The sequence below is a fragment of the Pogona vitticeps genome, chromosome 2 (genome assembly GCF_051106095.1).
Source record: "Pogona vitticeps strain Pit_001003342236 chromosome 2, PviZW2.1, whole genome shotgun sequence".
In the NCBI taxonomy this organism is placed as follows: domain Eukaryota; kingdom Metazoa; phylum Chordata; class Lepidosauria; order Squamata; family Agamidae; genus Pogona; species Pogona vitticeps.
In genome coordinates this window covers 286,737,478-286,754,528 of record NC_135784.1, presented here as the reverse complement: position 1 = coordinate 286,754,528, position 17,051 = coordinate 286,737,478, and the positions used below count along the sequence as shown (strand labels likewise).

The 17,051-nt window shown below is 39.9% G+C and overlaps 1 protein-coding gene across 2 annotated transcripts; it reads left to right on the top strand.

The window, feature by feature from the left end:
* The first annotated feature begins 647 nt into the window (after positions 1 to 647).
* LOC110085407 (granzyme A) lies at positions 648 to 16,779 on the top strand. Of its 2 annotated transcripts, none has more exons than XM_020805573.3 (5): positions 648 to 1,937; positions 7,393 to 7,531; positions 11,987 to 12,128; positions 13,026 to 13,298; positions 14,920 to 16,779. In XM_020805573.3, the coding sequence occupies exons 1-5, from the start codon at positions 1,874 to 1,876 to the stop codon at positions 15,079 to 15,081; spliced, it is 780 nt and encodes a 259-aa protein (XP_020661232.3). In that variant the 5' UTR covers positions 648 to 1,873; the 3' UTR covers positions 15,082 to 16,779. The 2 variants fall into 2 exon arrangements, with proteins under 2 accessions (XP_020661232.3, XP_078240559.1); XM_078384433.1 differs by lacking the exon at positions 648 to 1,937 and adding an exon at positions 6,612 to 6,631.
* The last annotated feature ends 272 nt before the right edge of the window (positions 16,780 to 17,051 follow it).

The window sequence follows — 17,051 nt, the reverse complement described above, 5'->3', positions numbered from 1 at the left end:
CAGTGGCAGAGAAAAAGGCAATTCAAGGGGTGATCAAGACGGCCCAAAACATCATTGGCTGTTCACTCCCCTCTTTGGAAGAATTGTATAAGAACAGATGTAAGAGGAAGATATCTAACATACTGAAAGACTCCTCTCATCCGGGATATCAGCTCTTTAAACTATTACCATCAGGAAGGAGATTCAGGGTATTGAAAGCAAGGACAAGCAGATTCAAGAACAGTTTTTACCCAAGTGCAGTATTGAGTTTAAATGCGGGGCCATAGGTTTTTGGTGGATTTTAACTGCTGAGAGAAAACGGGGTATCTATATTTGGATGGTGAAAGTTGTGTATATTTTAACTTTTTTTTGTAGTGTTGTCCAGTTTTACCTTGGGGAAGAGCACCTCATTTCGTTGCACCCACTTGTGAGCGCAATGACAAATAAATTTCTTATGTCTTATGTCTTATGTCTTATAATAGAACAACTAGTGCATTTACAGTATCTGTGTTTATAAGGAAGTTGTCGATCACTCTCAGAAACAGTCCTCTGGGTGCAATTCAGAATCATTTAGGCATCAAAAACTTTAGCCCAAGAAAGCCCATCCCGTGTGTCATATAACATGATGGTTTTCCCACTTCTTCAGGCAACAGGAAGCTCCAGGGCAGCAACGGTTTGCATTCTATTCAAACACTGGAGACTGAAGGTATTTTTAAGCAATATTTATTTGCAAAGACACAAATAGAACATAATAAGAAACAAACATAACAAACAAGGCACATAGTAAAGAAAGTAAATTGGACTGTTCTTGAGCTACATATGCTGTACTTAACATGCTTTGTCTTGTGACTGGTCAATGGAAGATCAATGGGATGGACTTCATTTGCAAGTCTTTCAGAAACAGATGGAGGTTCCCAATTTCCACAGAATTATCCAGCAGTTTCTAACAAGAATGCTGCATGTATTCAAACAGAGACACTCAAAGAAGTCCTGATAATAATAATGAGGCAACTCTTGTATTCTGCAACTCTGTATTCTGTAATTTCTTTGCATGGATTCTTCACCCTCTCAAGCTAACACAAGCATTCTTCTGACTCAGCAGGAAATAGTCACACACATACCCTCAATATTCCCCTTGACTCAGTCATAGCAAACCCTTCACACTATTTTTGCACAGCTGGGCTAAGACAGGAAACATTTTTTATCAACTAGAACACAGTGTTATGCCTGAGAAAATAAGTCCCCCCTGACATGCTCTCTTTCTCTTTTATTTATTTATTTATTTATTTATTTATTTATTTATTTATTTATTTATTTATTTATTTATTTATTTATTTATTTTTACCCCACCTTTCCGATTGAAAAAGGACTCAAGGCAACTTACAACAATGAAATGAAAGACAATATTTAAAGTTGAAAACAATGAGTAAACAGCAGTCGTTAACTTCATTAAAAATGATATTTGAAAACTATGAACAATGAGTAAGGAGGCATCTTACATATTAAGGCATAGATCAATTCATATACAAAAAAATTGAAAAATCAATCAGAAGTGGAAAACAGAAGTAGCACTAAAATCGGGTAAAAGCAGAAATAAATAATAATCTATCTAAAAATCACACACAGGTAGCTGGTTTACTGAGGGAAGGTTTGTCTGAAGAGAACAGTCTTTACCTGCTTTTACTTCATACGTCATCACCCAAGCTAGTTCAGTAAAACACCACAAATTCTTCATGAGTAGAAATGAAACAGAATTGGCATTCAGAAGTCCTGTGGGCGTGCTTCATGTTTCTCGGGTTTTTAAGAAAATGCTCGTAAGAGGAAAACAAAACCCACTTCCTTTAGTTACCCAATATATACTAGGTGCTTTCATGTGGGGAAATATTAGGCATCAATGATGGGTCTTCTTGTTGGTTCATGGCTCTCAGTTGCCATTTTTCTCCTCAGGATCCCCAGAGGTACGTGTAACATTATACCGATATTTTCCCTCTCCAATATATTGACTATATGAAATATTGTCTATTGGATATGCAATTACTGACTGTTATATATAATGAATGGTTTACCCATACAGGGTATTTTGTGGATTTTATTTTATTTTATTTGCTTCTTTGTATACTTCTAATATATAGATTATTTTCAGTATATGTAAAGTAAGGGAAACAACAGCCATATCATGGCTGAGAATCTAAAGATCAGACACATGCCAGGTTTTAGCCACATGATGGGCTTTGATCCAGATGCTATCAAGACCATCTGGGGTTCACCACATAATTGATAATTTTTTAAAAAAATAATCACAATCTTCATAGAATCTTCTGTGGGAAAATCCGATGACTAAGCTATATCACTATTATTCTGTCACTGAGAATATAATATTGAATTGCTACAGGATTTTTTTTTCTGTAATCAAAGAGAGCTAAGATTTCTGCTAGGATTCTGCTTTGGGCAGAGTGTATAGAAATGTCATGAGCTCTAACTGCATATCCAGAGCTCATAAAAATGGTTTTTACTATGGCTCCTAGAATTCTCCATACACATATAATTCTCTCTCTGTGTTTGCTGATTACTCCCACTCTTACTTAAGCAGCCCTTTGTATGACAAGTTCAGATTGTGAGAGCACATGTAACATCCCTCTGTATAAGAAGCTGTAGATGGCTAGCTCTAGATTATTCTATATCAGTGGTTCCCAACCTTGAGTAACCCACTGCAACATGCAGAAGCCTTCACCACTAGCTGTGCCACCTGGGGCTTCTGGGAGTTGCAGTTCAAGAACACCTGGATTACCCAAGGTTGGGAATCAGTGCTCTAGACAATTTTTTTTAAGGTGGCAACTGTCTCCTTTTATAGCTTGACTGTCACCTCACTGCTTTGCCCCTCACAGCAGCATTATTCAACATGAGGACTGTGTACTGTGCAATCAACACTTTGTGGGAGTCTGTAATGGTTATATCCCTCAGTCAAGTCATCCTCACAATGCAGTTGAGCTTTAAAAAAAAAACTATAACATGAAAGCTGGTTTTATTCATCCCATGAACCATAGATGGCTCCCTCTCCTGCTCTCTTCTGCTCATAAGCAAAGACATTTCTATCTCAAAAGCATTTTACCTGTTTGGTATCTCCTATTTTATGCAAAGGTTTCATTTTATACAGAGCTTGGCAAAGTTCCTTTTCTCGGACTACTCCTCTGGCACCTGTCTGCTGACAGTGTTTGTCTGCCAGGATTCTGCAGCTTTATCCAAAGTTATATTTTGAGGAGGAAAGTTACTTTTTTCAGGCCACAACTCCCAAAAATTCCCCCATCCACCATGGTGACAGACCATGATGGTCAGGAGACATTGGGAATTGAAAAAATGAGAAGTAACTGTTTCCAAGCTTTACAGATGACAGTCCTGTCTCTGCAAGACAATTTTCTGTGCAAAGATGTTTAAAAGCTAAGGACTGTCCTTATTTACATCTAGTTGAAAGATGCATAAGAAGGGACAGTATTCACACATGGTACCTCAATAGCAAACTCAACAAGTGTGCCCATCATCTGGTCAAAGTCTTCTCTATCATAGTGTGCTTGATGGTATTTCTATTTAAATTATGGATTATTTCTAAATTTGTTTGTACTGTATTTCTATAGTTTAGCAAATTTGCAAAAATTATACACTTAGCAAAGAGACAAAATTGATGCAAATCGGTACCTAACTTCCTGATATATCACAATTACATGTGCAGTGAGCAATCCTTACTTCTGTGGACCATCAAACTTCATGTTGTTGTTGTTTAGTCATTAAGTCATGTCCAACTCTTTGTGACCCCACGGACCAGAGCACGCCAGGCCCTCCTGTCTTCCACTGCCTCCTGGAATTGGGTCAAATTCATGTTGGCAGCTTCAATGTCCAACCATCTCATCCTCTGTCGTCCCCTTCTCCACTTGCCTTCACACTTTCCCAACGTCAAAGTCTTTTCCAAGGAGTCTTCTCTTCCCATGAGATGGCCAAGGTATTGGAGCCTCAGCTTCAGGATATGTCCTTCCAGTGAGCACTCAGGCTTGATTTCCTTTAGAATGGATAAGTTTGTTCTCCTTGCAGTACAGGGGACTCTCAAGAGCCTCCTCCAGCACCACAATTCAAAAGCATAAATTGTTTGGTGGTCAGCTTTCTTTATGGTCCAGCTCTCACTTCCATACATCACGACAGGAAAAGCCATAGCTTTGACTATGTGGACTTTTGTTGGCAAGGTGATGTCTCTGCTTTTTAAGATGCTGTCGAGGTTTGTCATCGCTTTCCTCTCAAGAAGCAGACGTCTTTTAATTTCGTGGCTGCTGTCACCATCTGCAGTGATCATGGAGCCCAAGAAAGTAAAATCTGTCACTGCCTCCATATCTTCCCCTTCTATTTGCCAGGAGGTGATAGGACCAGTGGCCATGATCTTAGGTTTTTTTATGTTGAGCTTCAGACCATTTTTTTTGTGCTCTCCTCTTTCACCCTTATTAAGAAGTTCTTTAATTCCTCCTCACTTTTTGCCATCAGAGTGGTATCATCTGCATATTGGAGGTTGTTGATATTTCTTCTGGCAATCATAATTCCGGTTTGGGATTCCTCCAGTCTTGCTTTCGCATGATATATTCTGCATGTAAGTTAAATAAGCAGGGAGACAATATACACCCTTGTTGTACACCTTTCCCAATTTTGAACCAATCAGTTGTTCCATATCCAGTTCTAACTGTTGCTTCCTGTCCCACATATAGATTTCTCAGGAGATAGATAAGGTGGTCAGGCACTCCCATTTCTTTAAAGACTTGCTATAGTTTGCTGTGGTCCACACAGTCAAAAGCTTTTGCATAGTCAATGAAGCAGAAATAGACATTTTTTTCTGGAACTCTCTGGCTTTCTCCATAATCCAGCGCATGTTAGCAATTTGGTCTCTAGTTCCTCTGCCTCTTCGAAATCCAACTTGTAGTTCTGGGAGTTTTCGGTCCACAAACTGCTGAAGCCTACCTTGTAGGATTTTGAGCACAACCTTGCTAGTGTGTGAAATGAGTGCAATTGTATGCTAGTTGGAGCATTCTTTGGCACTGCCCTTCTTTGGAATTCGGATGTACGTATACTGATCTTGTCCAATCCTCTCGCCGCTGCTGAGTTTTCCAAACTTGCTGGCATATTGAGTGTAGCACTTTAACAGTGTCATCTTTTAAGATTTTAAATAGTTCAACTGGAATGCTGTCACCTCCATTGGCCTTGTTGTTAGCTGTACTTTCTAAGGCCGACTTGACTTCACTCTCCAGGATGTCTGGCCCAAGGTCAGCAGCCACACTATCTTTGCACTGATCATTTAAGAAAGGCCCTCTTGTCTCTCCTTGCTATTCTTTGGAATTCTGCATTCCATTTTCTTTAACTTTCCCTATCTCCCTTGCATTTTGTTTCCCTTCTCTTCTCTGCTATTTGTAAGGCCTCGTTGGACAGCCATTTTGCTTTCTTGTATTTCCTTTTCTTTGGGATGGTTTTTGTTGCTGCCCCTTGTACAATGTTATGATCCTCCATCCATAGTTCTTCAGGCACTATGTCTACCTAATCTAATTCATTAAATCTGTTCTTCACTTCCTCTGTGTATTCATAAGGGATTTGGTTTAGATTATACCTGACTAGCCCAGTGGTTTTTCCTACTTTCTTCACTTTAAGCTTGAGTTTTGCTAAAAGAAGCTGATGATCAGAGCCACAGTTGGCTCCAGGTCTTGTTTTTGCTGACTGTATAGAGCTTCTCCATCTTTGGCTGCAGAGAACATAAACAATCTGATTTTGGTATCGCCCCTCTGGTGATGTCCATGTGTAGAGTCACCTCTTGTATTGTTGGAAAAGAGTGTTTGTGATGACCAGCTTGTTCTCTTGACAAAAATCTATTAGCCTTCGCCTTGCTTTGGCCCAACCACTTCATTAGCTCTGGATCTACTTGTAGTCCTCCACTCTTCCTCAGTAGCATGTTCGACACCTTCCGACCTGAGGGGCTCATCTTCCAGCGTCATATTTTTTAGCCTTTTGTTTCTGTCCATGGTGTTTTCTTGGCAAAGATACTGGAGTGGCTTGCCAGCTTCTGCTCCAGGTGGATCATGTTTAGTCAGAACTCTCCACTATGACCTGTACATCTTGGGTGTCCCTACACAGCACAGTCCATAGCTTCTCTGAATTACTCAAGCCCCTTTGCCACGACAAGGCAGGAATCCGTGAAGGGCCAGCAATCTGTGATGAGGTCAAACTTCAGAGCATTTTCAAAAGCTGGAAATTTTACTTTCAGTTCCAGATTCTGTCAAGCAGCATGGCCAATGGCACTGGGCTTGAAGATTTAAAAACTAACTTCTATGCTCCAAGAAATGCTGGCTGAATATCTCAGTGAGTTAAGTCTCTGGCTATGTAGCCAAAAGTTGAGAGTTCAGTCCCTCACTGTGCCTCCCAGGAGAACCAGTCCATGTCACTTTAAGGAAGCTGCACATTCCCGGCATGCCCTCAGAAGAAGGGCATGGTAAGCCACTTCTGAATACTCTGAGAAGGTTCACCAAAAGTCAGAATTGACTTGATGGCGTATTATTATACTCCAAGTATGAGTATTATTCTATTTTGTCTTACAAAAAAGAGAAAAGGCCATGTGATCCTTGTACATGCTCTGAAGGTAAGGATGGATAATAAATGTATTTTAAAAACTACTTTTTAAAAGGAATGAATTATGTATTACATTTGTTACAAATTCATTATTGAAATTCCATTGGCAGGTCTCTGGTCCTCAGCTTGAAGAAGACCTTTACAGGATCAAAAACTAGTTTATGTTTGTAATTTTTAATGATTAATAAATATCCCTCCCAACCTTTGTCTTGCTTCTAGTGGATTATCCCACAGCATATGCCATAGTGCATCCATTTCATGGAATAATAGAATCACAGAAAAATTGAGTTGGAAGGGTCATATAAGGCTATGGAGTCCGACCCCCTGCTCGGTGCAGGAATCCAAATCAAAGCAGATCTGACAGATAGTTGTTCAATTTTCTCTTGAGTGCCTCCAGTGTTGGAGCCCTCACTACTTCACAAGGCAATTGGTTCCAATGTTGTACTGCTCTAAAAGTTAAGACATTTTTTCTTATGTTCACTCAAATTTTGGCTTCCTGTAGCTTGAGCCCATTATTACATATATTTGAAAAGTGCTATCATACCTCCCTTCAAACTTTCCTCAAGGCTAAAGATGCCCAGTTCTTTCAGTCTTTCCTCAGAGGGCTTGATTTCCAGTCCTCTGATCATCCTTGTTGTTCTCCTCTGAACTTAACTTCAGTTTGTTTGCCTCCTTCTTAAAGTGTGGTGTCCAGAACTGGACATAGTACTCTAGATGAGACCCAGCCAATGCTGAATTTGACTAACATGGTTTATTCCCCCTCCCCTTTAGATCAAGGTGCAGATATAATTGGAGGGAAAGAATCAATTCCACACTCGAGACCTTTTATGGCTTTAATTCAGGGAAAAGCTATGTGTGGAGGAACATTGATCAAACCAAACTGGGTGTTAACAGCAGCCCACTGCAATCTGTAAGTTCAGCTACAATCTTCTATTTTGCTATTTACAAAGTTAAGGAGTGTAATGTGTTAACAGAAATCAGCACCCCCTTATGTTTCTAACTGACTTGTGTAGAAATTCTTAGTGCAGTAGCACAGCACATCCATCTTTCCATGCAGGAGTGGGCAATCTACAGGCACTGAGGATAAACCCAGCCCTTCTGAGACCTTAATCTCGTGTTCTCTCTTTTCCATTATATCCTTGTTGAGATCCCAGGTTTTGCATGGATTTCCCCCATTTTCAAAGGTTGGAATGTTTCTCTTCAGGCGTAATTACCAGGAATGAGAGCTTTATATTAAAATGTGCCTTTCTGCAGTGTTCCCTTTTAGTGGTTGGCCCCACCCACCACAGGAATGCAGGTTTGACTATTTCTCTGAAAATAAATTTAGTCTATAGACAGATTCCCTCTTCTTCTAATATAAGGCACTGGTGCCAGTTTCCGGTCATATGCCCATAGCATATAACCTTGGCCTCTACCATTGGCGTGGCCAGCACACAAAACCTTTGGACTGACCCAATCTTGTGCAAAAACTAAGAGCCAGGCCAAAGCCCTAGAACAACACCTTTGCTCCCAGCTGTCAGCACAAGTTTCTGGGTGCAGATTTACTGTTGTACAAAGTCCTACTAGGAACCTACAAAAGACAGAAGGAAGTGAAGAATTGACTTTGAAAAGATCCCCTAAAAATAAGTAGCAAAAAAAGTGTGTAGCTAGCAGCCCCAAAAATTGGGGGTATAGTTATGAATGGATTATAAACTGTAGACCATATTGTATTCTACATTTACGTGAACAGAATGTCAGCAACAGAAACTGCCACACAATCTGACAAGCAGGAGCAGTACTTTTTTGTATCACTCCAGCAGCTTTCATGCATGTACAAACATTGAACAAGATGCCAGATAATTTGTAATTGGTCCCAATATCCCAAGTACATACTTTCTAATATCTGTTTCCTTTTGTACATTGTTTCATACCTAATCCAAACACAAGTTTAGTAAAAATAGACAGACACTGACCCTCTAACAAACTTTCCACGGTAGTTTATAGATATATAGATATAGATATATTTGGCCTGTCTGTGTGTTGCAGATTGAGAAATGGCCCATAGCATTCACTTCTCCCTCCTTTCCTCCCTCTCTTTCCTTCCCTCTCTGCAACTTGCCAAGCATCCTTCTTTGCCAGGCCATCTGCATTCTATTAATAACCTGCTGGTGCAAAAGCTCAAACAACAAAAGCTAAACCTTACACGCAGACAGACATGAACTGCAAAGTCACCTCCACAGCTGTGGGCAGTTTCTCGACTGGAATAAACGGACAGGCAAATAAAAGGATTTTCTTCATTTAACAAAAGTGATGCACTGCTTCAGTGATGATCTAGGATTCTGCAAAAAAAATAATTTCACTCCCCCTGATCCTCCATAGGATCAGGGGAAACATTTAATTGACAGTGGGAGCCAAAGTGCCATTTGGACAGGAGGAGCTAACCACATGGCACATTGCTCCTCCCCCCCCCCCCCCCCGGAACTCAACTGCCGCTTTTAAGCCCAGTCCAGCCTGCACCAAAACACCAGTCTGGACAGCCTGTAAGTTTCACTTTCCATGTGAGCATTTCCTCACCACTTCCTATGTATACCAAAGGCACAGGTTCCATACCAAGGCATGCTGAAGGACCAGATCTCTTTGCTGCAAAGACTTACGGATGACTGAATATACAATTATTTACAGTAGTGCTGATGTTATTTTGAAGTGTTTTTAAAAGTAACAAATATTCTGTGTCTGCATATGTGTGCCTGTAAATTTTTTAATACATCCAAGAATGGACCTGAACCTTTTAAAATGGTCGTACATTGCATCTACTATCAACGTATATCTGGTCACTCTACTTAAATCATATTCCAGTTGACAATTCGTGCACAATGTTATGTTACGAATCAATGCCTGTAAATCTGCAGTCTTAAATGCACTATCTAAGGAGAAAGCAGCATTCACTCCAGTGGCCAGAATTATGTAGGAATCATGGAGCGTGACCTGGCAATCATATATGGGTATGTGTGCTCTTATGTAGTGTCTATTGCTCACTCAGGGCTCTATCCCACTGACAATAAGATCCACATTCTGCTGAAAAAAAGAAAAACCTGACACAAACCTAAGTGTACACACAAGCCACATACACACAGAGACTACTCTGCCAAGGGAGCAAGTTATTCTGCTCCCTGCTAGAAGTCCATTTACTGTATTTTGAGGCAGATTTGAATGAATCAATTCTGCATATGTGAACACTCCTGCTCTGGGTTTCTTTGGTTTTTGACAGCCAAGCCAATTCCTTCCCTCCCCTTTCAGTCCCCTCCACCCTCCTCCCCTTCTGTGCCATCCTTCAACCAAACTCTTCTCCTCGCCCCCTCCAAATCGTCCCTGCTTTCTATTTCCCCCAGTCACTTGCCACCACTCTCACCCCTTGCCCCTCTTCCCCTTTCCACCCCCTCTTTCAATTTCCACCCCTTTCATCTTATTTTTATATGGAATCCTCACCAAATCACCATCAAATCATAGATCGTATCTATGCCCACAGATTACAAATCCAAGGCATGCCTGGGATCCATGTTTTTGTGATTTGGGGTGATCCTACATATAAAATTCATGGGGATCCATGGTGACCCATGCTTCGCTGGTTTGGGGTGATCCTACATGTTAAAATCATGGGGATCCTTGGGAAGAGTTTCTCCAAGATGTGGAGCTCCACGGCAAGGGTGGTTCCTCCTCCTCTTACACTGGCTTGCTCTCTAGGTGGATGTTTTGGGTTTTGTGCATCCAGGGAAGGAGAAACCAGCCTCACAACTCCCTCACTGTAATTCTAAATCTGTCTCTCTTCTCTGTATGTGTGCATTTGCATATGTGATGTGTTTGTGTGTATATACCAGGTTTGCTAGGAAAAGAAAAACCTTGCCCCTTTCCCAATCATCCTCCCCCACTCCCTTTCCATCCTCCCCTGCCCCCCCACATCAGACCCACCTGACAGGAGATGAAGACGGCAGCATTGTTAGTGGCAGGGTGAAGATGCACACACCGCCACATAAGTTTTGGATTTGGGCTAAAGTCCATGTGACTTAAGCACGAATCCCAAAAAATATTTTTCCAGCAGTGAGAACAGACACTCAGATATGCCCAGGTCGATCTTGGGTCAGGTCAACAAAATGCAAAAAGCACTTCCACAATTGCCCTTTGTTGTTATCTACTATCAGGTCACTTCCAATTTTTGGTTAATCTATGAATTAGTGAGCTCCAAAATTCCTATTGCTAACAGCTCTGCTCAGTTCTTGCAAACTCAAGGCTGTGGCTTCCTTTGTTGTGTCAATCCATATCTTATTTAGTCTTTTTTTTCCTCTTGCCTTCACATTTTCCTACCATTATTGCCTCCTCCAATGCATTTTGAATTTCGTTGTATGGGTATACTGTGTATATACTTACAATGACAATAAATAATAATAATAATAATAATAATAATAATAATAATAATAATAATAATAATAATAATAATAATAATAATAATAATAATAATAATAATAATAATAATAATAATAATAATAATAATATTATTATTATTATTATTATTATTATTATTATTATTATTATTATTATTATTATTATTATTATTATTATTATTATTATTATTATTATTATTATTATTATTATTATTATTTTGTCTTTTTATGATGTGCCCAAAGTACAGTGGCCTCAGTTTCATCAATTTTATTACACTTGCCCTTTCTTGCATGGTATTTTGCAATAGGATTTGAGTTCATCATTACTCAACACCAACGCATGACTGTTCAGGCAGCATGAAAAGATACTGGCCCAGAGGAGAGTATATTGATATCCTACTGGCTAGAGATAAAATTGGGTCATCTGCATTCTTTAACTTTTCTAACCTAAAGCCCTCAGTACCTATCAGAACAACTACTTTCAACATCCTACAAGAACATTTGAAGCAGGCTGGCTGAAGATGCTAACCCCGAGAGAGGCCAAGAAAAGGCAAAAAACTGGGCCTTCTCGGCCGGTGCTCTTCAGCTGGTGATTTTTAGAAAGTCATTAAAAATCTGGTTATTAAACAGACATTCCGAAACATTATACCTGTGGACTAAGCTGAGCTTAGACAGCCTACTTGATCCAGCTCACATTTTTAAATGTTCTGAATGTTTTCTGTAAATGTATTTTTATATTTTGATGGTATTTTTTATTTGCATTTTCTCATTTCTGTTTTCTCTTTTGGAAAATTGTATTTTAAGCCTGTTGTTTTATATATGTTGGAAACCACCCAGAGTGTCCTTTGGCCAGATGGGAGGAATCGAGGAATCAATCAATCAATCAATCAATCAATCAATCAATCAATCAATCAATCAATCAATCAATCAATCAATCTTTATCTTTGTAGGGGGGAAAATCCCAAAGTGACTCTTGGAGCTCATTCGTTGAAAAAGGCCGAGCCTTCAAAACAGATCTTTACAGTTGCTAAACGGATTCCTTACCCATGCTTCGATGAGCAGGCAAAAGAAAATGACCTTATGCTTCTGCAGGTACAGTTTTAAAAAGCAGATATGTTGATGTGATCTTATCCTGCAGGGAGCTCCTAGAGATGGTGAAAGGCAGACTCTGTGCAGCTGCCATAAGAATTATATGCTCAGTTGAGCATGACAAAAGTATGCCAGTTGCCTGACCACTGGAACCAATGCTGAGAATGGCAGGCCCAACAGCACATGGGACAGGAAGTGAAAGGCCTCCAGCTGAAGATGAGGAAGGAGTAGGGCTGCCACATGTTCTCTTCTACAGAGGACAGTCCTCTATTTAAAGGGCTTCCAGAAAATAATATTCCTTAGGGGCGGGAGTCATGTGCCCTCATATACAATTTGAAGAGGATGCCTCTATTTTAGATCACTTAAAAATCACAAGCATAAGCAGAACCCTTTATAGGTGTTCATCTGGCTCGATCTGCATGATGAAACCTTGTGTTGGTCTGAAAGCTAACTTATATTTGTGATTTTTTTTTAGTAATCCAGGTATCACAAAACTTGCATGTAGATTCCCTCAGAGGCTGGGCTATATTTGAAGAGCAGTCTAATATAAGACCTATTTAAAAACAAAGAGTCATAAAGAAATTGGAGACTTTGACATTGTATAGAAATGAGCCCCATGTCTCAGGATTTAAACAGCAGTCCTGCGGTCAGGCCTCTGCTCATGACCTGAGTTCAGTTGTATCAGATTCAGCTGGCTCAGTTGACTCAGTCTTTCATTCCTCCGAAGTTGAGGTCAGTAAAAAGAGTACTCAGCTTGCTGGGGGCAAAGTTGTTTGCATCATTAGGTTGTAAACCACTGAGAGAGTGCTTTAACAGGATGGGGCAGTATATATGTTGAAACCACCACCACACCAGGTAATAACAACTGTTGTTCTTTTACCTTTCCCATTCCTATCTAAGCTGAATAGAGCAGCAAAGATCAACAGCAATGTGTCTCCTGTTAAGCTTGCCCAAACTTTCGATGACCTCAAGGCAGGAACAGAGTGCCTTGTAGCTGGATGGGGAGTTGTTGATAATAAACAGAAGAAGCCAGCTGATACATTACGGGAAGTCAATGTCACCATCATAGAAAGACACATCTGCAATGACAAGAAGCACTATAATTTTCAGCCGATCGTGACAATGAATATGGTGTGTGCTGGCAGCAAAAAAGGAGGGAAGGACACATGTGCGGTAAGACATTTTGCATACTTTGGATGCTTTTGTAGGACAAAAAAATCTGCATTGTTTTCGTGGCTGACACTCTGCTCAGCATTAATTATAGAGGAAAGAAGAACAGAGTGGAGACATAAGGTAAAGTAAACCTAGGAACTAAACTTAAATGGGTTATAGATTTGTTGTTAAAGGTATTAAAATTCTTTGGTGCAATCTACTACTATTAAAGTGTGGAAATGTATTTTAAAGATGACTTTCAGAGGAAAAAAATGTAGACACAGATGTTTCATGCATCAAACAGCATATTTTTCTATTAAGTTCTTGCCCCTGGTGTCATCATTGTGGATCATGGTGATTTTATTCCTCACACCCTGATTACTGCTCCACGGAACACATGAATCTGCAACTCATAGGCATTCATTTATGCAGGATCAGTAAATACAGCTCTTTCTAACCTGAAGCAATTCAGAGTATAGGTTACAGCAACATGGGAGTCAGATTCTGTAAACTGCCTAACATAGATTTTTACTGCCTATTTGTGCATGCATTTCAGTCATGTGCCTGGTAAGGGACCCTGCAGACATTGAGTTAAGTTGGGATTTCTCACAGGTAAATGACTATGGGATCATAACTTACCTCACACACAGTCTGAGGTATCTATATTTAGCTTCCTGTTTCTTCTCTTACTGTTTCAAAATACCTTGTGACTTGTAACTGTTAAAAAGACACAGCTGTATTCAGGAACTGTATAGTTAACAATACTCCTCTTGTTTCCTATATTTTCAATCAATAACAATAATTCATTTTAAAATGTTCCCAACTATACCAAGGTGTTGGGATTTTTTAATTACATTTCTGAAGTAGCTCCTGACTCTTCATCCTTTAAATCTCTTTTGGCTTCTTGAACTATTCAATATATTTGCAGTACACATCATACACCATATCTTACAAAATATTTGCTGGATATTTTATATACTACTAGCTAAAACTGCAAACATTGTGATCCTGATGCTTTTCCAGCATCTGCCATCCCTTACAGGGGACTAAAAACAAAACAAATATGCAATGTGCATATACACCCATATGTATATCCTCACACAAGTATTGTTTGACATGCCATCTATTAATAAATTGACTTTCTGTTTTTCCCACCTGAGAGACCAGCTGTACCAGAACTACCCTCTGACAGGTAGGCTTGGTATACTTGGTCTTGAGTAGATGAGGTGTCTATCTGGATGGCACCACCTCCTGCTTCACATCTGGGTGAGAGCTGGGTCAAGCTTCAGGTATATTGACCATCCAGTAGGGAGGCCTTGTTTACTGAACCTTGGGTAGAACTGCCCCCTTTGGGTTAACGAACCATTCAAGACAATGTCTGGGCAAAAGGCTTGATCTACCAAGTTTCAAGTAGACTTGCCTCCAAAGGCTCATCAAGGGCTGATCTCTTGACCTCTCTTCTGCACCTCTAGTAGCCTCTACCATTTGAGGACAGGTTTAGCTTGTTTTTACCTATAGTGGAACACCAGGTCACTAGGCCAATGCAAGCCCTCTAAATTTGGCACCCTGGGACAAAGTTTCTGTTGCTGCATTCTAGTTATAACCTTGCTCATATCTACTCTTTCTCCCTTTTCTTCATCAGGGTGACTCTGGTGGTCCTTTGATCTGCAATGGGCAACAAAGAGGCATTGTCTCCTTCGGCAAACTCTTAAAATGCGCTGATCGCCAATTTCCTGGTGTTTACACTCGCCTTACAAAGAACTTTCTCAATTGGATAAAGAAAACCATAGGGGGTGATTTATAGAATGTTTACTCATCAATTCACTATGTCTAAGCCATCTTCTTAGTTTACATTTGTGCCATTCATCTTTGTGGGGGGGGGGGTTTCTGCCATGCACATCAGCTCTATGGCTGACACTTGCATAACAGAAACACTCAGCTGACTTGATGGATTTTAATTGAACAATTAATCCAAGTGCATAGATTTGCATGCAAATGATACAACATTCAGATAAGAAAATTGTGACAATTGGGTAGCACAGGGGATCGTGCTGGCACAGGATTCTGGGACTTTTACTCCAAAAAAGGATATTTTTATTAAGTTTGGGAGGGGTGCCTCAGAACTGAGCCTTTTGTCTGGTCTTCTCCTGCACGGCTCATGGATCCCTGATCAAACTGTGAAGATATGTTTGATGGGCACGAATATAGCACTCAGCCGTTTACTGCTACATAATCCATAATTCTTCGCTCGTTTGGTATCTTGTACTTACATTTGCTAGCTTTTGGGTACATTTAGGATATTAAAACAATAGGAACTCTTGTGGGACCTTAAAGGCTAAGAAATATATTATTGTGACATGCATTTTCATGCTCTATTGTACATTCAGGGCCAGCATTACCCTTAGGCAGATGGAGGTAATCCACTCCAGTAGCAAATATTGGGGACGCACCAGCGCTACCTGAGAGCTGTTCCTCCTCCATTTTTTTTTTTTTTTGGGCTATTTCACTCCATTTGGGGACAGAGTTGTGTATGCTATGCAGCAGTGGTACCCAACCATGGGCAACACAGGTGATTTTGGATTGCACTAACATCTTTATCCCTCTAGATACTGTATAACATATTTTAATAATCTGTGACCCAGACATTGGTTAGAGCAATAATTTGAAAAGTCTAACTCTACCATTCAGATACGAATATCTGCCTTTCTCAGTTCTTCCTTTTATCCAATCCTATCTCAAGCAGTTTGCTTCACCCTTGTTGTATGACAGGAAGAACTCTGCACCAGAGGCCCATTGCCTGAGCAGCAGAGGCACTCGGACAATATGACTAAAATGTTCATAAGAAATGAGGCATTAAAAAGTATGTAAAGGATTTTCTTTGCATTCCTCTCTGTTCATGATGTAAGGTTTGAAGAATGATAACTCTCACATTTGAACCAGGGACAACTTAAGTGATACCACTGTGTCCAAGGTCCTCACTAGACAAAATGACACTGATTCAATATCTAAAAGTACTGCCCCTGATATGGAGAAAAATGTCTGATTTTGGGGGGAAAAATCCATAAAACAAAAGAAGCATGAGTATCACTGGGATGATCGTTGAAATGTAAATAATGGCTCCCTGTGTGGAGATACACATAACAAAGAAGATCTCATTGCTGGGGAGTAAACCTCATTAGAGCAGGAAAGGGAAAAATTGTGCAGCTTTCATGTGCTTCAGAAGAGTGGGCTAAAGACATCAGGGGGGAAGCACACGTGTGCTCAAATAACAGAGGAGTCAGCCGACACTTTTTGATGATGTTTTTATATATAATGTGTCATATCTAGTCCTCCGGAAATGTTCTATACTATCACCAGGTAGAGTGAAAATTGTTTAATCAACAAGTCTGTAACTGATTATTTGCTTTTATCCCCCCGCAAGTTATCCTAGCATCTTATCTGTAATTCATATATAGTTTGTGTTTTTTCTAGAAGTACAAGAAAATAAACGTGTGCAAATATCTCTTATATATCTTTATTCTCTTTTGTTGAGTACCTAGCCTTGTTTGGAGACTATTTTGACCTGTACTGTACATAAGCGGGGTATAAATACAATCAATCAATCAATCAATCAATCAATCAATCAATCAATCAATCAATAAATAAATAAATAAATATCCCGCTCAAAGGTCCAGCAGAACCAACAGGGACACACTCTCCCTATTCAGTTCTTGGTATAGGTCATCCACGAAGGTGACCAAAGCAGTTTCCATCTCATAACCAGACTGAAATGGA

What these genes read in the sequence shown, in the direction of transcription:
- LOC110085407 (XM_020805573.3), top strand. Translation starts at nt 1,874, where the DNA reads ATGATGGGTCTTCTTGTTGGTTCATGGCTCTCAGTTGCCATTTTTCTC. An exon ending in ATGACCTTATGCTTCTGCAG is followed by an intron (nt 12,129 to 13,025) that starts GTACAGTTTTAA and finishes TTCCTATCTAAG; the next exon opens with CTGAATAGAGCAGCAAAGAT. An exon ending in GAGGGAAGGACACATGTGCG is followed by an intron (nt 13,299 to 14,919) that starts GTAAGACATTTT and finishes TTTCTTCATCAG; the next exon opens with GGTGACTCTGGTGGTCCTTT.